Consider the following 21,681-nt stretch of genomic DNA (forward strand, 5'->3'; position numbering starts at 1 on the left):
GCTGTCTTATTTAGTAATAATAATTAATAATTTCATTACAGAAGCACTTAATTCATTCATCAATGTAAAACAGATAAACGTTAAGTAAAAAAAATACCCATAACCATTTTGGTACATTTTTGTAGCTCCATCGGTAGCTAATTCACAATTTGCATAATAATACCGCGCCTATTGTACAGACACAATTGAAGTCAATTCCTCTCACATGCTCACCAAACCTGAAATAATAGAGCCATTAGTATATAAATAGAAAATGGGAAATATTTTAGATTTTCTCTAATACCCAGCTAACAACAAAATGAAAATATTTGACGTCACCAACATAAAATTAATCACAATTCGCAAAGCTTACTACGACCCAGCTATAAAAATTATAGTGTACGCAAGTAATGTCAGAGAGGGGTGAATCAAGGTTTATAGCAAGCTAGCGTAAAAAGCTGGATATATTTATTATATTATATTTATTATGAGTTCTTTACAAAAATAAAATAATAATGACAAACTCCTAATAGGCCATTATTCGATGTTAGGCACCATACATCCATATTCACCACTCCCTTCATCAGCCACGCATATGTCAAATCGTGTTGAGGTGAAAAATGGAGAACATACCACGAACACACGAAGGTACGTATTTTTCATTAATTTCCGTAGAAAATCGTCAAAATTCTTTCTGAAAATAGTGTTTATCGGTAGAATAAGTGCTAGCAAACATCTATTCAGTGGAATCCTAAGAGAATCCGTGAATTTGAATACGTTTTCAATCGTTTGAAGTTGTGAAAATTTTGGCTCCGGGTGGCGTAGCCATGTTTGTTTCGGCCCCTTTTTCACCTTTTTTCCTTTTTTTTTTTTTATCGATCCCATATGTTATTGTTTACAGTCATACTTTGGAAAGATTACTCACGAATTATTTACTTTTACAGATATCGAGGCCCAAATCCGCGATATCCAATCGAAGAAAAAGGAAATCAGCGCGGAAGCGGCCAAGGACAAGGGAGTGGGACTGCTCGAAAGCGGTTATTATGATAGTGAGCTGTATGACGGAAGCGCCGGTAAGGGCAAATACGAGGGATATGTGACGTCGATTGCCCCCAATGACGATGTGGACGAAGACGAGGACGATGGCATTCCGATGGGGCGGGGAAATCGGCCGGCCGGTTATACGGCACCGGCCGCACTGCTGAACGATGTCGCGCAGGTAATTGTCACTAATTAAGCATGGGATTGTATTCAGGAGTGACTACAGGGTTGGTAGCGAATCACTGTTTCTCTCAGTTGTGAACTCCTGAGCCACAGTGTAACATTGTTTCTTGTACAAGTTCACATGTGAAACATACCAGGAAAATTACATCAAGTATTTTTATTCAAATTCTTTAGAGGCTATTGTAAGAATATTGACAATTATTGCCATCGATAAGTATCATGATGAAAAATAATTTATAAACATTTGAGGAGACTGCGTTATATATTCGTAACAGCTGAACAAAAAAGCAACCGCAATTGATCTTACGCTAGCCTCGAGTAACCTTGTGTTAGCTCCTGGACCGTCTCGGAGGAAGCAATAGCAAGCCACCATTTGCTTATCGAGTTAAGGTACAAATCCAGAAAAACAGTCAAAAATAAATACAGTTAGTCACTTTTAGTGACTTGGTCACTTTTTTCGACCTGGTCACTAAAAATCACTATTTTCGACAAAAAGTCACTAAAGTCACTTTTTTCAGGAAAATGGTAACTAAAGTCTCTTTTTTCGTGAACTGATGATAATGAAATTTAAGGCAGGGATAGCTCTTCAAACATAATCAAAAAGAAATAGATACAGTCGCCTCTCCACATCCACCATCGAGATAGGGAGAGATCGAGACAAAGAAACAATTTTTGATGAATACAAACAAACGTCATTTTGCGCTCCTAATTTGTTTTGAATCCCAAAACTTTGGTCTAGTAACCTTCGATAATGGTCATATCGACATACGGAGAGAAAATTGAGAACGAAAAATGAACAGAAATACATCGAGATATGGAGATATCGAGATAAGGAGGATATCGAGATATGGAGATTGAAAATGTATGCAGACTGAAGGGACTTATGAAATCATCGACATAGGGAGAGATATCGAGATGTAGAACATCGAGATGCGGAGAGTCTACTGTATGTATCATTATCAAGGCAACTATAGTGTGATATTGAAAACAAAGTGTTAAGATTCATGACTCACGTTATATTGAGACTCCCGACTAACTTTCTGGAAGAATTCAGGTGAAAAATGTAAAAATTTCCTGGGAAAAGTTTTGAAGAAGATTCTGACAAAACTTAGAAAGCGACTTCGGGAAACGGGAAGAAATTTTTGTCCGAAATATATTGATAAATTTGACACAAAGCAGGACTAATATCTAACAGACGTGCTGAATAAATTACCAGTGAACTTTCTGCAGTAATCTACGGTTATAGAAGGAATCCTAAACCTGCCTCCTGAAAGAACATCATCAAAACTCCACCGGAGAATAAGCCACAGACGGTTAGAAATAACAACAAAAATTCAAAGAGTTTGTCATAAAATCGTCCTAGGAACCATTGCAGACATTACAGTATATATATTCAGACATATAAACTAAACATGATTTCATTGATTACCCATTGGCAGTTTTGGTCAACTCTTTCTATACAAAAAACACGTTACTATAATTTTAATTTATGCTTGAACATTATTGGACGATAATATTTAATCAATGATGATATCAGTGACTTTTCCCTAACGTCAAATCCACCTGTTCATGGAGCAAAACATATCGAATTTCTAATTTAGTTATTTCTTTATGCAAGGTAAATCTTTATGTAAGACATTCATCAAATTTGGTTTGTCTCGAGTTCGCCAATAATCAGTTGTGTTCTAGAGTTACCGTTGTTTATTTGGAGGAAATGGTTTAATTTTACAGAAATTCTGTCGAAAATTTAGCTTGAGTTTTAATTTTTCGTTCGTTTTTGAACTTGTAACTTTGTAAGGATGTTTTTTCAGAATACTTTGAAATACATTCACGATTTTTACCACAGTTTGTTGAGAAATGCTTCTAGTAATTCGTTTTTCATCTCTACTTCAACATCTCCAATGAATTTTTGCCTGTAAGTTCATCATGAACAGGAATTATTCTAAACATTCTATCACGAGTACCGTAGTTCATGTATTTGATCTTTTTTTCGACTGATATCAGAAATATAAAATAGTAACCTATATCAAGTTAATGATCGTCTCGTAAAAAAAATGATATGTGAAATCTCCAATGCGCTATATTTTTGTCTCTCTCCGGATAGCTTATTGCTTAAGATTTGAAATTACTGCATTTCTTTACATTCTAAATTCATCCAATATGTAGATTGGTTACAAATATAACGTATTTTCATTTCACATACAACGTACTTTCATTTCTAGTCATTTTTATGACTAATACCATCGGTCGGGGCTACTTTGGACACTCACCTTTTGTATTTATTAGCAGCGTAAATATCAATCTGAGCAATTTCGTGTCCTCAGCACTTTTATTAACCAATATATGCTCTACCACTAGGCATGATTTTTTCTTGGAACAACATCAACAATAACAGGATAAACAAGAAAACATTTCAAAAAAGCCCGAATAAATATTCACAAGGTATAATACATTGGCAAACATTGTTTGAATTTTACCCATGTCTTGGAAACTTATTGGGAGCATCACAAAACTATCGAATCGTCATGTTTCATGAAAATCTTGTGATTTGTTTTGCTTAAAATTGTTGTTTTTTTTAAATAATTGATCAAAGGTCTTATTTTTGCGACTTTTATTTTATTATAATGTTTTGGTTTGTGTATTTTACAACACAAAAAAATAAAATAAATGTTTGTAAAAGTGAATAGACATAAAACACATATATTTCAATACGTACCAATGCGAAATTCACAACATAATCTCTATAAACTATTTTTCGTCATATTTTACATGAATTTGTAGTACAGAACAGTTGCATCCTAATGCCCAAATTGAACTACTCTTAAGCCAGCTCTAAACTACTAAGGGCCGATTTCACCTTCCCTTAAGTCGTAAACTACGTTTACCCATACGATTAAACCAGGTTTAACCCTCTCTTTCCCATGGTAGCACAGGTGGTGGTAGCACTATTTTTCAACGAATGCAGGCTAAACCGAATTGGTACGAGTAGCTCAATAATAATTTAAATAAATTTATACGCTGATTTGTCTTATCAAACATCGAAATAAGTGACCTATGGGTCAAACTATTGAAAAACAATCAACTAACTATTGAAAAACAATCAATTTTTTTTATTGTGGTTTTCAATAATATAGCTTATTTGGAACAACTTTTGTTCAAACAATTTTTTTAGAAACGCCATTTTGATAGTTAAATTGTCGAACAAAGCTGTGGGAAAGAATGGGTTAAGGTCTAAGCGGTGGTGAAGAAACCGCTTATAAGAAGCTAAAAGCATATTACAAAATCAAACTTACTTCTTTACGATCTTGCTAAACTTTACTTCAGAGATTGCGTTTTTTAACCTTCATCCAGCCAACATACTTTTCACATGGAAAAAACACACTAAAATGTGCATAACTTTTTTGTTTCTCGATGGATTTTGCTGAAATTTTCAGAACTTCCCGAAAAACTCTTCTAGTTTATGGTCCAGGAAACTTGGGAATATGGTCCACGTGGTTCCGGAGTTATTCCGGATTGTCTTGGGGTACCAAAATTGGCCACATCGTCCATTCAACGGATATCTCAAAACCCAGATGAGATAGAAGGTTGGTGTCTTCGGCAAAGTTGTTCAGCAGACCAAGAGCTATCCGTCAGTAACAATCTTAGTTGGGAATTTATCCGCTAGGTGGCGCTAGTAGCATTTTACTTCAATCTTCTATATCTCAAGATCCTGATGAGCTAGAAGGTTGGTGTCTTCAGCAAAGTTGTTAAGCAGACCCAGAGCTATCTGGCAGTAACAATTTTAATTGGGAATTTATCCGCAAGGTGGCGCTAGTTACAATTTTTCTTCAATCTTCTATAGATCAAGATCCTGATGAGCTAGAAGGTTGGTGTCTTCGGCAAAGTTGTTCAGCAGACCAAGAGCTATCTGTCAGTAACAATCTTAGTTGGGAAGTTATCCACTAGGTGGCGCTAGTAGCATTTTATTCAATCTTATATATCTCAAGATCCTGATGAGCTAGAAGGTTGGTGTCTTCAGCAAAGTTGTTAAGCAGACCCAGAGTTATCTGGCAGTAACAATTTTAATTGGGAATTTATCCGCAAGGTGGCGCCAGTTACAAATCTTCTTCAATCTTATATATCTCAAGATCCTGATGAGCTAGAGGGTTGGTGTCTTTGGCAAAGTTGTTCAGCAGACCAAGAGCTATCCGGCAGTAACAAACCTGATTGGGAATTTGTTCGCTAGGTGGCGCCAGTTACAAATTTTCTTCAATCTTCTATTGCTCAAGATCCTGATGAGCTAGAAGTTTGGCGTCTTGAGCAAAGATGTTTAGTAGACCAAGACCAAGCTAGTAACAAATTATCTTCAATCTCCTATATCACGAGATAATGATAAGCTAGAGGGTGTCTTCGACGAAGTTGTTCAGCAGATCAAAGATTTTTGGGCAATTCCCAAGTAACAATTCAACAGCAACTTGGCTTTCGTGTGGATTTATTAATGTTTTATGAGAGTTATGTGAATGCTAGAATAGTTAGAGACGGCATTTATTGTTGCCAAAATATTATATTTTGTTATTCGGCTCTTGGCTGTTTTCAAAACCTTTTAGAGACAAAATATAAAGTCAAAATTTTGTGGCTACAAAACCAGCTTTATTGGAGCATACAATACCTTTGTGAAACTGCTTGCCGTTGCTTAACTGCCCATAAAGGCATAACTGTCCCATATTGAATAAGTAGGCATTGAGAAAATAGCGCTCAAAGTTTGAGTTTTTTTCTTTTCATACAAATGTTCATAACTTTCTAGTGCATTTATACATGCAATATTCATTTAACACAATCGCACAGATAACTCGTTTTGCTTATATTGATCAGCAAAAAATATAAACTTCAACACAATTTACGTTTTGCAGTTGCTATTTGAGTTAAAAGTTTATATGGAGACTGTTATGCCTTTATTTTTCAATATGGGACTGCACCAACAAAATTTTCAAACAAATTGTGCTAATTTTCATATGCCTAGTTATCTATATATTAAAATATGGATGTTGCGATGAAAAAAGGTGTTGGTTCGAAAATCCATATGGGACAGTTATGCTTTTATGGGCAGTTAATGACTCTTATTTATTACGGCTATGAGAAAAGTCTCAAGTAATACATCTTGTTGTCATAAAAGCTGCTTTTGAACTACATCACTTCCAATTGCCTTCTGATAGCTTACCTTATTTATGCCTCTCAAATCAGTATTTGGGCTTCCAAGATGCGCAAACACCATTAGCATTGCAAATTTATTACTCGTCACAACACTTTAACATCACTAGCATTGTGTTTTTACTAAAGAACACTTATTTCTAACGGGAAAATGCAAAACTTATATCGATTTTCACTGCGTTTGTTTATATTCTTCAAAACAGCACACCCAAGCTGTCAAACTTTGTTGAATGCTGCTTAGTTATCATAAAAAGCGAAAAAAAGCTGAATCATCTTCAATCAGCATTATTAAAGGTAATTTTACATCCACAAATTCCGAATCATAGCAATGTGCCCTTATTTGTGTATTTTTGATGATAAAACAGCATTTGTCGATGGCAATCTATTAATTATGGTTCCGCCATTAATATTAATATTAATATCACTCCGGTTGACACAATTTCATTTTTTCAAACCATATTATCTCCATTAATTCGCCCATACGAAGCTATGGTATGATGATAAATCTGACTAAATATAATTTAAAGCACAATTGCTGCCCAAGCAAACCAAGAACTGTTGAATATGTTTTTTTCATCTCCTGGCGGTTTGTTTTAGCAAATGCTAAATAAATCGAAATATATCATTTTCAGAAAGGGCACACACAATTTCACGTCTTTTTCACTACATTTCACTGAAAATCTCACTCGGCACTAATGATTTAAACACCATATCAATACAAATCACTTCAAATAACAAGCACTACGGAACAAATTTTTACAGACGTATTTTCTATTTGTTTTGTTTACTTTGGAATTAATCCGGCAAGATCGATTTACTTCCATAAATCCTAAAACGTTATGATAAAATCATTTTCGAGATGATGCAACATTCATCTAGAACAGGTGGTTTCAAAATAGCTACCATAAATGCTGTTTTGCTTTATTCGTGCGACATAACTATACACTTCATAGCCTCTTTCAGTGTGGGCCAACTAGTCATGTTCTAATCTACAAGAGGTTTTGGGGGATGCGATGAAGGCAATAGTGCCATGACCGTGGTTTTATGGGTGTTTATTTATAGTACCCTGGAAGTAATTCGTAAAACTTAAATTGTTACTTGGGTTGCCAATCTTATTAAAAATTCATCCCCTAGGTGGGGATAATATCAAATTTTCTCTAACATTCTATATCTCGAGATTCGGATAAGCTAGAAGGAAGATGTCTTCGGTAAATTTGTCAACAAATCAAGGGCTATTTGGCAGTGCAACATCCGGTTGAGAATTCATCCACTAGGTGTTGCTAGCAAAAATGTTTTAATCTACTATATATTGAGATCGTGAAGAGCTAGAAGGCTAGCGGTAAAATAATATGAATGGGGATTCATCTGGTAGATGGCGCCAGTAACAATATTTCTTCAATTTTCTATGTATTGAGAAAGTTTATATGTTCGGCAAAATTTTTCGATTTCTGCATGGTTTGATTTTGGCAACACGGTAATACATATGCAAAACAATGGATCATGGATCAGTCAACAATCGTGCTAATCTCGATATTTCTGTGAGCCGTCTTGAGGCTTACCATATTCAATTTAATTCGTGGTCATTATCACGTTGATTGAAGTTTCGATTAAAACAACCGTTCTATTTTGCACGGTTCGATTTGGGCACCATAAAGGTTTTTGGCATGTTGTCAAAATCGAAAATGCACTGTATATCTGGTGGAGAAAAATCTGATTGAGAATTCATCCACTAGAAGGTTGTTGTCTACAGTATATATTTCTAGACTGCGATGGTAGGATTTTTGCTATCCTATAATCCTGATAAAATTCCTAATATTTTAAGAACATACTATCGGCTACGATTATACCTACAGTTGAGCAAAATAATTGCAATCGTTTCATTTTTATGGAGAAAGATATTTCACTAGAAATTTCCCGAATATGAAAACGTTTGTTTGACAAAGACATTTGTGAGGATTTTGGTTTTTCTCCATTATGTACAACCGGTACTAAAAGTGAAAAAGTGTTTGATTCTTCGACCTTGTTGCTTGCTTCTATCTTTAGTAGTGTTTGATCCATTGACCGCGTCGCTTGCTGTTGCGTGGGTGAGTGATGAACACTTGTTTGGCGTACATGCGAGTATCGGATAATATCGCGAATCCGGTTAGGCGTGATTATATCATGACAACCGTGAAGATGCAGAGGTGATCTCGGTCTCTAGTAACAACGGTAGTCACACTAACATTCCTTCCCTTCCCCGATGACCGTAAGGACGTGGCTGGCGCCGTTATTGACTTTTAAATTTTGAGCTCTCGATTTGTGCACATTGAAGAATGGTAAGCTAATCCCAAGCCCCATTCATTAAATCTCTGTGCAACTTCGATTGTTCTGGTCAATCACGAAGTAGCAACTACGAATTGTACGGTCATCTATGCTTATGCTTATGCTTATTATGTACAACCGGTACTAAAAATACTTTCCTGAATATAGTTTTCAATATCGTGAAGTACATAGCTTAGCAGACGAATTTTGCCATACAAAATTATTCCATATAACTTGTGCATATATAATACATATATAAGCATTACGCGTTGAGTATCGATTTTTTCGGTACAGGAAACCCCTTTGCATTTTGATTATTCATGGAAATAACTTTTCACACAATCCCAGTAAATCAATGTTTTCGATATCGAGTTAAGAAACATCAACTCGTGGAAGCTTTTAATAACTCAAAAGACAAATTCAACATGTTTTGTTATCAGTGACATTATTTGTTATTACTCTAGCATTTACTGGTACTCAGATTGCTTTAACTGTAAACCTTAGCGTTGAGCAGCAAGTAGAGCATTTAAACCGTTGTCTATAACATTTCGGTTGGATTGTTTTAAGGAAGATTTTTGTTGCTTAAAAAAAATCCTTAAAGACCGATATTTTAGCGTACGAGGATCTTGGAATAAAATTCTTCTTAAAAAAATACTGCAGCACCACTAAAACTCAAACCAACTTGATCCCTATTAGGTAGATTTCAGCCATCCAATATTATTTGCCGAGAAACTAACCTTCCTGCTTCATATTGTTGAATAAGATAAGTTCTATGAAAATATCACTAGTGACATCTAGGGAACAAAATTTAAATCAATTTTATCACTATCAAACATATATTGGGGCTCTAAACTGTTTAGTAAATCATTTTTTTAGCTATTAAGGACCACCAAATTCAGAATTTTGAGGAGGTTACTAGCACCATATAGCAAATGAATATTGGTTCAGTTTTCCATTTCAGATGGCCCTTGGTCTATTGAACATCCAGTATAGGTAAATTACAACTCAAATCTCAACCATGAGGTTCTCCCACAAAAGCAAAATCGATTTTAGGATGCAAAATCACTTGCTCACCATTTTCGTATTTGTATATTTATCGTGTGGCAGGTACGATGATACTCTATGCCCAGAGAAGTCAAGGAAAATTCCATTACGAAAAGATCCTGGGCCTACCGGGAATCGAACCCAGACACCTTCAGCATGGCTTTGCTTTATAACCGCGAACTCTAACCACTCGGCGAAGGAAGGCTCCACCAAAAAATCTCGTAAATAAAATATAAGGCTTTGAGTGAAAACAGCATTCAAAACAAATTGATGAACCAACACATGTATTGTGGCTGATGAGCTGCGTAAGCTACAAATCAAGCGTGAAAAATCACGAACGTAGTATATGAGAATTTAAAATTTTCGCCACGATGTGAACATCTTTGTCGCAGACAAACTGGAGAAACCCAACATTGATCTGCTTGTTAATTTTTGATACATAAAATTGAAGATAATTTGTTATTAACACCACCTATCGGATAAATTCTCAATTAGGTTTGTTGCTGCCAGATAGCCCTTGATCTGCTGAACAACTTTGCCGAAGACACCAACCCTCTAGCTCATCAAAATTTTAAGATATAGATGATTGAATAAAATGTTACTAGCGCCACCTAGCGGATAAATTTTCAACTAGTTTTGCTATTGCAGATATCCCTCAGTCTGCTTAACAACTTTGCCGAAGACACCAACCTTCTAGCTTTTCAGGATCTTGAGCTCTAGAGGATTGAAGAAAAATTGTAACTAGCGCCACCTAGCGGATAAATTCCCAATTAAGATTGTTACTGCCAGATAGCTCTGGGTCTGCTTAACAACTTTGCTGAAGACACCAACCTTCTAGATCATCAGGATCTTGAGATATAGAAGATTGAAGAAAAATGTTACTAGCGCCACCTAGCGGATGAATTCCCAACTAAGATTGTTACTGACAGATAGCTCTTGGTCTGCTGAACATTTCTGCCGAAGATACCAACCTTCTAGCTCATCAGGATCTTGAGCTATAGAAGATTGAAGAAAAATTGTAACTAGCGCCACCTTGCGGATAAATTCCCAACTAAGATTGTTACTGCCGGATAGCTCTGGGTCTGCTTAACAACTTTGCTGAAGACACCAACCTTCTAGCTCATCAGGATCTTGAGATATAGAAGATTGAAGTAAAATGCTACTAGCGCCACCTAGCGGATAAATTCCCAACTAAGATTGTTACTGACGGATAGCTCTTGGTCTGCTGAACAACTTTGCCGAAGACACCAACCTTCTATCTCATCTGGGTTTTGAGATATCCGTTGAATGGACGATGTGGCCAATTTTGGTACCCCAAGACAATCCGGAATAACTCCGGAACCACGTGGACCATATTCCCAAGTTTCCTGGACCATAAACTAGAAGAGTTTTTCGGAAAGTTCTGAAAATTTCAGCAAAATCCATCGAGAAACAAAAAAGTTATGCACATTTTAGTGTGTTTTTTTCATGTGAAAAGTATGTTGGCTGGATGAAGGTTAATGAAAATTACTTACTGGTAATAAATTAGTTACCGGTATTTATGTGATCCTTCAACATATCGTTCATATAACAGTAAGAATAGAAAAAAAAAATAGTTTTGGTACATAACTCATTCATCATCGCAGTACCTAGTAGTTACGTCGTTCGTTTATGTCAACTTGAAAATCGAGCACTCGTTACTGATAGTTCCATTTAAGAGGAAGTTGAAAATTTAAGTTTCATACTGCAAACTGAGAATAGTGAATGGCATGTTTCGTTGAAATTTGTGATATATGTGTAATTGATTCTAGCTTTGCAATTTTCTACATTGAGTTTATCAATGAAAAACGTTCCATAACATCACAGTGGACGACAGTTTAAAAGTTATAAGGAAAAATCATTTCATTAGCAAATTGTGAAAATGTCCAAAGTAGCCCCTTTTTTGTCTTGAAGGACACACTTTTTTCGCTATTCAAGCATTTTTGTTATTTCTTGATGGATTTTCCTCATATTTTGCACATTTGTTACGTACATATACAACTTAAATATAGGCAAAAATTAGCAACATCTATCCATAATTCCAAGAGTTACAAATCCTCAAAGTTAAAAAATGTGGAAATAATGTCAAAAGAAGCCCCGTTTGACGGTACTTGTAATTTTGAAGTCACTTCTAGGTCACTTCTTGGTCACTTCTTGGTCACTATTTTGATCATTTTGGTCACTAAAGTCACTATTATTTTGCTGTCTAACTGCTACCAGCCCTGTAAATACGTTTCCAACAAGAGAAGGGTCGAACCTGACCCAGCTAAGATCACTACGGATACGGTTAGCAGTATAGCAGGTGATCTTTACAGGGAGATAGATTCATTAATGAACAAGAATAAAATAGTCAATCGATTCGTACCCAAATACTGCTGGAGTGACGACTTGGAGTCGGCCTGGAACGTCACACAAAACGCCTTGGTCACAATCAATGGAGAATGTAATTGAACTGAAACGATGTTCGAGCGTCTTTAAAAGAAACAATACATCGAAAAAAGTTTAAACAAATTCGCAGAGGAAGTAGATCCACAGACGAGTTCAAGTGAACTGTGGACAAAAATACGACGTCTAACTTGAAGGAAAACAGGTTTACGCAACAACATAATTCAGTACAACTCTGAACTAGCGAAGGAATTTATAGATCTCCATTTAGGGCCATACGATATCCACCAGAATGTAGAAACTAACGATCGCAAGTAGCCGACTACGATATAATCGACCAAAATAAATGGGACATCGATCGAATCACATACAGTTAACTCTCCCTTACTCGATATTCCGTATCTCGATATCAAATTGGAGAACCATAGTAAAAGTTGGTTTTCATGGCTAACTCGATGGTCCCTTGGATCGCAGTTGCATTGGTTTTGTGTTCTGTAACTCGATGGTCCCTTCAATATGGAGTAAGGGAGAGTTGATTGTATGATATGCTCAAATCCCTGAAACCTCAGGTATCGCAAAAAAAACTGCTCAAGAAGATGTCAACAAATTTGGAGAAAAAGGGATTAAAATCTGGTAATAAATCTTGAGAAAACCAAGTCAATGCTTTTCAAAGCATGTAATGTGGACCTACAATAGAGGTATGCAGGGAAATCTATTGAAACAATAATCAGCTATACCCACTTGGAAATATACCTAAACCGTTCAACCTTTGGAACACATATACGAGAACTCTATCATAAAAACACGCCGAAGGTCATCTCTAAGATGTTATACAGGGTTTTCATACGAAGTGTCCTCGAATACGCATGCACAGCGTATGGCAATGCCAGTACAACTAATAAAGAAACGCTGAAGGTGATCATTAATCAATGTTGGCGAAAAATCACCGGATGTTCAAAGGCCACCCCAAGGAATACTCTGTACTGTCAGCTTTGGCAGGAGTAGGTCCGTTAGATCTACGCTTGCAACAAGTGATCTGCAAAGAAATATCGAAACACTAATACGGCAGCGTAGTCGCTGAACAGCTGCTACATCTCAGAGGGCAAGATATCCCAGAATACATGCTTATACAAATGGAGCGAACATACCTGAAGCACCTGCATATTTTCGATGCAATCATCCACAGAATGTCACGGTGTATCAACATAAACCGCTCGACTTTGAAACAGTGTTAATGGAAGGAGCACCAGCAAAAAAACTGCAATCATCGAGTCCTCAATCAAACTTTTCTATTCCTGCGAAACATCAAATACAAACACCGACAGTACATCTACACAGATGTATCGAAGGTTGGTAACTCCCCTGTGGTATAGGAGTCTTCTGTAAATCCACCAGGAGAAGAATCAGTCTGAAGCTGAATATGGAGACCTGCATAATGACTGCCGAACTATATGCCATCCTAGTGGCGTTGAGACACCTTCACGATAGTTGCCTCCTGGGAGCAGTACTTACTGTTCACTTTTCACAGATTCCTCATCATTGTGTCAGTTAGTTGAACATCAGCTGACGGAATTAAGGAAGAACACTGTGATCCAAGAGATTATTAAACGAGCAACAGCAATGATTGTAACCATCCAGTGGATTCCAAGCCACATAGCAATTAAAGGCAACGAAGTAGCAGATGACTTGGCGAAGGCCGGCATACAATCGGATCAAATCCTGAGAAACGGAATATTAGTTAGTCATCCAAATCTTCAACCAAATACGAATGAGTAGTACAATCGACTGGTACACCAATTACGCAGATGAGAAGGGAAAGCATTTTTCCTCTATACAGCCGAGTTACAGCGATGAGTCTTGGTACAAAAATAAGCAGCTAAGTCATAAAGAGGAACGAAGCCTGAATTGTCTGATGACCGGACACAGATTCGCAAACAACTGGTTAGCTAAGATGAAAATCGTAGATGACCCGGATTGATTGCCTAACAGAAGGCACGACAGACCATGTAATTCTACACTGTAGTACGCTATAACCCGTTCGGAGTACGACTTCGATGCAAATATTGCACGCTAATGAATCTTTTCAAATCAAACAACGTGAATAATTCGCTAGATGTGGTGCACTTTCTGAGAAAAGTGAAACTGGACTTGCAAACAAACGACTCCACGAGTGCTTTAGTTTGTGTCCAAGTATTTGGTGCCCGACTGCGCTGGCATCAGAAACATGAGCAATTCCACCGAACATGACGATTTTTTTTTTAAATTTATTTTTTGTATTTTTTGAATCGCCTGAAAATTTGCATCCAGATTCTTTATGACCAAAAATGCCATTTTGCACTTTCAGACCGCCATTTTGAACCTCGCCTAATTTTTGAGAAGGGCGTATCGGAAAATGCATAGCAAATCTTTAAAAAACTGTAACTCGAAAACGGTTTGTCCGATCGATTTGAGTTCTTCTACAAAGTTGTAGGTATTGCTTAGGAATATATGGAGAAAAATATACACGGTAAAAAAAAGTTACAGATTTTTTTTTTTTTTCAAAAACAAAATTTTAAAATCGATTTTCTCCAGAAACGCAGTTTTGATTTTTTTTATTTTTGGATATGTTTTAGAGGACAACTTATGTGATTTATTGCACAATGTTTCAAAATGGAAGAATTATGGACAAAAAAGTTATGATTTTTTTAAAAAATTACAGATTTTGAAAAAAAATCGAAATAGAGGAAAACAATAATTTTTAATGTGATTATTTGAAAGTACAGAAAAATTGCAATCGAAAAGTACTTAAATAAAAATTTTCTAGGTTGCATCAATTTCGAGATATACTCATATTTATATAAAATTTTCAAATAAAAAAAGTAAAATAGGCCCTTTTCAAACATATTTCGTGTTTCTCCATTCCATAAATATTTTATTTTGATTGAGTGAATCGTAGCTAAATTGTTTATTGTTTGATCAAAACCTATATACTAAAGTATTTAAAAAAGTATGCACGGTAAACAAAATATAAACGAAATTTTCAAATGAAAATTTGAAGTTCATTGTTCTTAAAAATCGCAAAATTGATGTTTTTAATTTTTGGATATGTTTTGCAGCATATTGTTTGTAATTTCTTGTACAATGCCTCAAAACGGAAAATTTTTGGATAAAAAATAAATAAAACAAATTTATGTTATACGATATTTTTGGTGCGTTTTTTTTTTTGAGTACAGAAAAATAACTATATATTTTTAAATATGAAAAATTTCTATCGAAAAGTACTCAAGTAAAATTTAGCTGAGATGTATCACTTCCGAGATATAGACGGTAAATCTAAACGTGGCATTGAAAATGTGATTCTATCACAACGGTGTACCTTTGGTCCCCAGGGCTAAGCCCGGCTAATGGGTAAAGCCCTTTCATCGCGGCAAGATCGTACAACCATGGAAAAGGAGTTTGTTTTTTTTTATGTTTTTTTTTAGATATATATAAGAGATGGTCGGGTTTCATATTTTTTAAACCCGAACCCGACTCATTTTATTTCTTCAAACCCGGACCTGACCCGAACCCGAGACAATAGTTGAAAAACAAACCCGGACCCGACCCGAACCCGAAAAATTTTCGCTGTTCAAACCCGAACCCGACCCGAAACCCGAAAAAGTATTCTAAGGAAAACCCAAATACAACCCGAGTTCTAAAAGATGATAAATCGTTTCTGATGCATAGAGAAGGTTTTAGTTTGTCACTCTGTTCACAATTCTCACCAAACCCGACACCAACAAGACTAAACCCGACTTTTGTCAAGCCCGAACCCGACCCGTACCCGATAATTTTGTAGCCTTCAAACCCGACCCGAACCCGAACCCGAAAAATATTAAATTTTCAGAACCGAACCCGACCCGAACCCGTCGGGTTTGAAAACCCGAGATCCGACCATTTCTAATATATATACTGCAATTTTATTTCTTAATTATATCAACTACTTTCTTGTTATCGTCACAGCTCGAAAATTGTCTAACTACAATTTGTGTTTCAGAGATAGGGATAAACGAGTGATATTTCTGAGTGCCTTGAACTGTTTTTGCACTTGAAAATAGTTGGTTAAGTTCTTGTGCAATGATATCATATTTCTCAGTAGTTGAATAACAAAAAAAGATTTGTGTAAGCTGCTCTTCTTTCCGATTTTGAGCCCAATCATATAGTTCCTTAGCATTTTTTATCGGATGTTCACGTTCTTTGGCAAGACTGGCTCTGGCAGCCATACGATTTAGTGTCCCTCCTATGGCATCGCATGGCCCATTTCCATGTGATGTTGCAAAAGTATGAGTATATCTCGAAATTGATGCAACCTAGAAAAATTTTACTTAGGTACTCTTCCAATGCATTTTCCGTACTATCAAATAAACACATAAAAAATATTGTTTTCCTTGATTTCGATTTTTTTCAAAATTTGTAATATTTTATAAAATTATAACTTTTTTGTCCATAATTCTTCCATAATGAAACATTGTGCAATAAATCACATAAGTTGTCCCCTAAAACATGTCCAAAAATAATAAAAATCACAGATGCATTTTCATTGAAAATCGATTTTAATTTTTTATATTAAAAAAAATCTGTCATTATTTTTTACCGTGCATATTTTTTCCAAATAGTCCTAAACAATACCTACAACAACCGCAAAATATATCCAAAAATTAAAAACATCAATGTTGCGGTTTTTAAGAACTATTAGCTTCAAATTTTCATTTGAAAATATCGTTTATATTTTTTACCGTGCACTCTTTTTTCAATATTACGGTTGTTAAGAAAATTTTCCGGTTTGCGGTAGCCGCAGAGTTCTACCGCAGCTGTCAAAGTTCTACCGCAGGCCTCAAAATCATTCCATCATTGAAGCAAACAAATCAATCATAGTATGCTTGAAAGAGAAAACGCTTTGAAAAATAGCAACAAACAACGATCATCAAGACGGTATCCAAGGTATCATTGAAGCCTACTGATGATTTAAAAGTGCAAATCAGTGATGTGACAGCTGCGGTAGCTTTTCGTTGAACCGTAAAACGGAAAGTTTTCCCCGAAATTGCAATACTTAAGCATAAATGTTTTGATCAAACGATAAACAATTTAGCTACGATTCGCTCAATCAAAATAATTTTTTTCTGGAATGGAGAAACACGAAATATGCTTGAAAAGGGCCTATTTTTCTATTTTTATTTGAAAATTTTATATAAATGTGAGTATATCTCGAAATTGATGCAACCTAGAAAAAAAATACTTAAGGACTTTTCGATTGCAATTTTTCTGTACTTTCAAATAATCACATAAAAATTTATTGTTTTTCTCTATTTCGATTTTTTTTCAAAATCTGTAATTTTTTAAAAAATCATAACTTTTTTGTCCATAATTCTTCCATTTTGAAACATTGTGCAATAAATCACATAAGTTGTCCTCTAAAACATATCCAAAAATAAAAAAAAATTGAAACTGCGTTTCTGGAGAAAATTGATTTTAAACTTTTGATTTTGAAATAAAAAATAATCTGTAACTTTTTTTTACCGTGCATATTTTTCTCCATATAGTCCTAAGCAATACCTAAAACTTTGTAGAAGATCTCAAATCGATCGGACAAACCGTTTTTGAGTTACAGTTTTTTAACGATTTGCCATGCATTTTCCGATACGCCCTTCTCAAAAATAAGGCGAGGTTCAAAATGGCGGTCTGAAAGTGCATAATGGCATTTTTGGTCATAAAGAATCTGTATGCAAATTTTCAGGTGATTCAAAAAATACAAAAATAATCGGGTTTGCGAAACGGCGTGGAACCGCTCACATAAAGAAACAAAAAACCCACTGGGCGTATGGTGTACAGTCACCGGTCTCATCAGCAAACCGAGAGTTTTATAGGAATCCCTTTCAGCATTATGTGGTAAACTTGTCCAGGAGTCTTTGGAAATTTCGCTCTGGATAACGTCAGAATGTAGCCCATGATCAATGCCCTATAGAACAAGTCCGGGACTTAGTATGTGTTAGCTTGTATTAGTCACGAAAAAAATGTAAACAAAACGATCAGCTGATGGTGACGACCTAGACCTAGACGACCCGCTCCCCCTAGAGCGTTACCTAATTTGTGGATGCCGCCTAAAAGAAAAATTAAAATCTGCGATGAAAGAACTTAAATAATATCTGCTTTCGTTGCTCTATTTATATGATGCAGTGGCTTAGCAAGAAATTGTTTCTAGGGGCATTAGGAGACTTGAGAAGAAAAAAAAATAATTTGTCCAGCACACACAAAAAAAAACTTTCTCAAACCCCCCTTTTCTTACCTACGTCCAAAACTGCTAACCATTCATATTATATATTGCAGTACTAAATTATCTCAAATTTATGCATAAAAACTGAAAAACAAGATTATTAAAAAACATACTCCGGATAATCGAGTGCGACATGTATTTGTAGAAATTTCTGACGAAAAGTTAGAAAAAAAATATACTTTTAAAAGAAGTTTTTGGTGGCAATATAACAACATTTAACAGGTATCATTGGTAGCTGAAGTATTTTGCTAATTGATAATTTGTTCATATTTTATTCAGCAAAAATGTCTGTTGAGCGACCTAGATATTGAAATAAATGTTGATGAAAATGAGAACCAATATCCAACAGACGAGCTGCATGAATTGCTGGTGAACATTTTTACAGTTCTATTTAGCTCTACACCAGAAACAATCTCCAACCTACCTTCTGAAAGAATGTGGACTTTGAAATGTATGCCAAAGATGTGCTCTCTTGAAGCCCAACCAAACATTATTCAAATAGTTCATTAGAACTTCTGCTTATTGTTTATCTTCGATAAGGAATGCATTCAATAATCTTTCTAAAAACCTGAGAAGAAACCAGACATTTATCCGCTGATTGAGCCTTGATCCTTTCTTTCTCATGACTTCGATCAAATACTTCCATACTAAAAACGAGTTTGTGTAACAAATACTTCAACAAAGATTGTTGTACAATATTATTTGTTAGTATGATAGATTTGTTTTCTTATTACCAATGCACAATGCACATCTATTTTTGTTTGCCTCATGGTCGCCAAAAATCACGGGGAAGAGAAAGATAAATTTTACAGAAATTCTGACACAAATTTCTTTTGAATCATAGTTTTAAATTCTACACACCAAAAATTTATGTGTAGGATCGTTTTAATATCTATTTTCTTTCTAGGCATCTGAAGTCACCATCAAGTCACTATTTTAACCATTTTAGTCGCTAAATTCACTGTGACTAACGAAAGTTTGCTTTTCTCATTGCAGCCCGATACGGATTACGATCCGTTTGCGGATCGCCGCAGGCCGACAGTTGGCGAGAAGGAAGATGAGTATCGCCAAAAGCGGAGGAGGCTGGTCATTTCTCCGGAACGTATCGATCCGTTCGCTGACGGTAAGTGTCGATTGGGTTGAGTCGATTTCGATCAATTATTTGTAGATTTAGACTTTAAGAGCATATTTAGATGATTAAGTATGTTGAATCGTTGCCGTATAGTCGTTCATGCAGTTGATTTATCAGACGTATTTCATTTGGTTTAGTATTACAGGGTTGGTAGCAGGTCTCTAAAAAAATCTATTTCCAATGAAAGGCCTCTAAAATATCTTTCCATACAAAATAGTCTCTAAAGTCTCTTTTTTTAGTCAAACGGCCTCTAAAGTATCTTTTTTCATTTTCCTCGGATATTTAAAAAAAACCTTACAGAATTGCTTCTTTAGTATTCCATGATTCCTGGTTCTTCTTTTTCTTGGCATTATGTCCTTACTGGGACATAGCCTACTTCCCAGCTTAGTGTTCAATGAGCACTTTCACAGTTATTAACTGAAAGCTTTCTTTGTCAAAATTGACATTTTCGCATCCGTGTATCGTGCGGCAAATTTGAAATAGTTTGAAAATCCAATCTCCCATATCTTCCTTACCATCCTTATTATAAAAATAGAGTGCTGTGAAATATTGGGATCTCTCCAGAGCATGATTGAGATCTTCCCAGGCGAAGATTGAGATCTTCCCAGACGAAGATTGGGATCTTCCAAGAGGAAGATTTAGATCTTTCCAGAGGAAGATTGAAATCTTCCCAGAGGAAAAATGAAATCTTCCCAAAAGAAAATTAAGGGAGTTTGAGGTCTTCCCGGAGGAAGACTGAGAACTTCACAAAAAAAATTGGGATGTTTTCAAAACAAGATTGAGATCTTCCTAGAGGAAGATTGGGATATTCCCAGAAGATGATTGAGATCTTCCCTGAGGAAGATTGGGATCTTCCCAGAAAAAGATTCTTCCCAGAAGAAGATTGGGATCTTCTCAGAGGAAGATTGGGCTTTTCCATTGACACAGAGACAAGCTGTTAGAAAAACGAATAACTCACCCAAAAAATTGAACCAATACAAGATTTGGACTCCACTTTGTCTGCTGTGAAAGAAAAGAAAATTGTAAGATTACAAGAACTTACTAAATAAATTTCTGAGGTTGATATAACTAGAGATGTAACGAATAGCACTATTCGGCCGAATAAAGACACAATATTCGGCCGAATAAAACCGTTAATTTCGGTCGAATAACACCTAGTTTTTAAATAGGGATAGCTTCCACGGTGAAGAATTGATCGGAATGATCGTTTTAAGTTTTCGAAACCGTGGGAAGAAAAAACAAAAGTCAAAAGCTCTGAGGATTTATATTTCTAAAGTAAGGGATTTGTATCTTTTTGATTGCAGTTTTGATCCATTTAACTTTTTAAGGAACTAGGTTAATACGTCGCTTTATTTCTCATCCGACTTCTGGAAGTGGTTCATATTAATTAGAGCCAATACATCGCAGAGGGTCGGTGTTCCCTTAGTAGACAGTCCCCTATATTCGCACTAGTAGCTTTTTACGACCGTTTTTCTATAAATGGTTTCAAAATATTTTTTGACATGAATGTCAGGAGTTATTTATCTAAGTACCATTGATTCACAGATCAATTTTGTTCAAGAAATGATATTTTGCTTAACATTTTAGCTCCCTTGCACCTATAGTACACCTACTGTTCCTATAGTAGAGAAACTTTGTTTTTTTTTTGAATAAACATACGATTTTGATTTTTTTTTTGTTTTGCCTACGCCGTAAAGCTATTGGAACAGGAATTAGAAATAGTGCTACTATAGTCACATGTGTTCCTATAGGCACAAGCGATAATAAATGCAAAAGTTTGAATTTTCGTTGTTTCCATATTTTTTACAAAACCAAGGTGAAAAGCACTTTCAGTTTACGTAAAAATAATGCCACAATACAATCCATGCAAGATGAGTGAAATATTGAATGGCTTGTATATTGAGCAGCATCGCAATGCCGTAGAACGGAAAAATTCTCACATTTTTAAACATTTAGTATCAAACTCCATCCATGGAATCCACCAATTTATGTATTATCACTTGAATAAATTAATCGTTTTTTTTTTAATTTTATTTCGTATGAAACATAATGTTTTGTTACAATTTATTGTATTTTGTTATTATTCGGTCACTATTCGGCCTATTCGGCCGAATAACAGATT

General features: G+C 35.5%; 1 protein-coding gene across 1 annotated transcript in view; it reads left to right on the forward strand.

Annotated features, from left to right (window-relative positions):
- The first annotated feature begins 520 nt into the window (after window positions 1–520).
- LOC5578620 (splicing factor 3B subunit 1) overlaps window positions 521–21,681 on the forward strand; it is a 63,478-nt gene continuing 42,317 nt past the window's right edge. The window contains exons 1-3 of the mRNA XM_001656996.2: window positions 521–627; window positions 924–1,198; window positions 19,424–19,550. Coding sequence (XP_001657046.1) covers window positions 600–627; window positions 924–1,198; window positions 19,424–19,550 — 430 coding nt within the window. The 5' untranslated portion in view covers window positions 521–599. The remainder of the gene's footprint in view (window positions 628–923; window positions 1,199–19,423; window positions 19,551–21,681) is intronic.

Source organism: Aedes aegypti, chromosome 1 (genome assembly GCF_002204515.2).
Source record: "Aedes aegypti strain LVP_AGWG chromosome 1, AaegL5.0 Primary Assembly, whole genome shotgun sequence".
NCBI classification, from domain to species: Eukaryota; Metazoa; Arthropoda; class Insecta; order Diptera; family Culicidae; genus Aedes; species Aedes aegypti.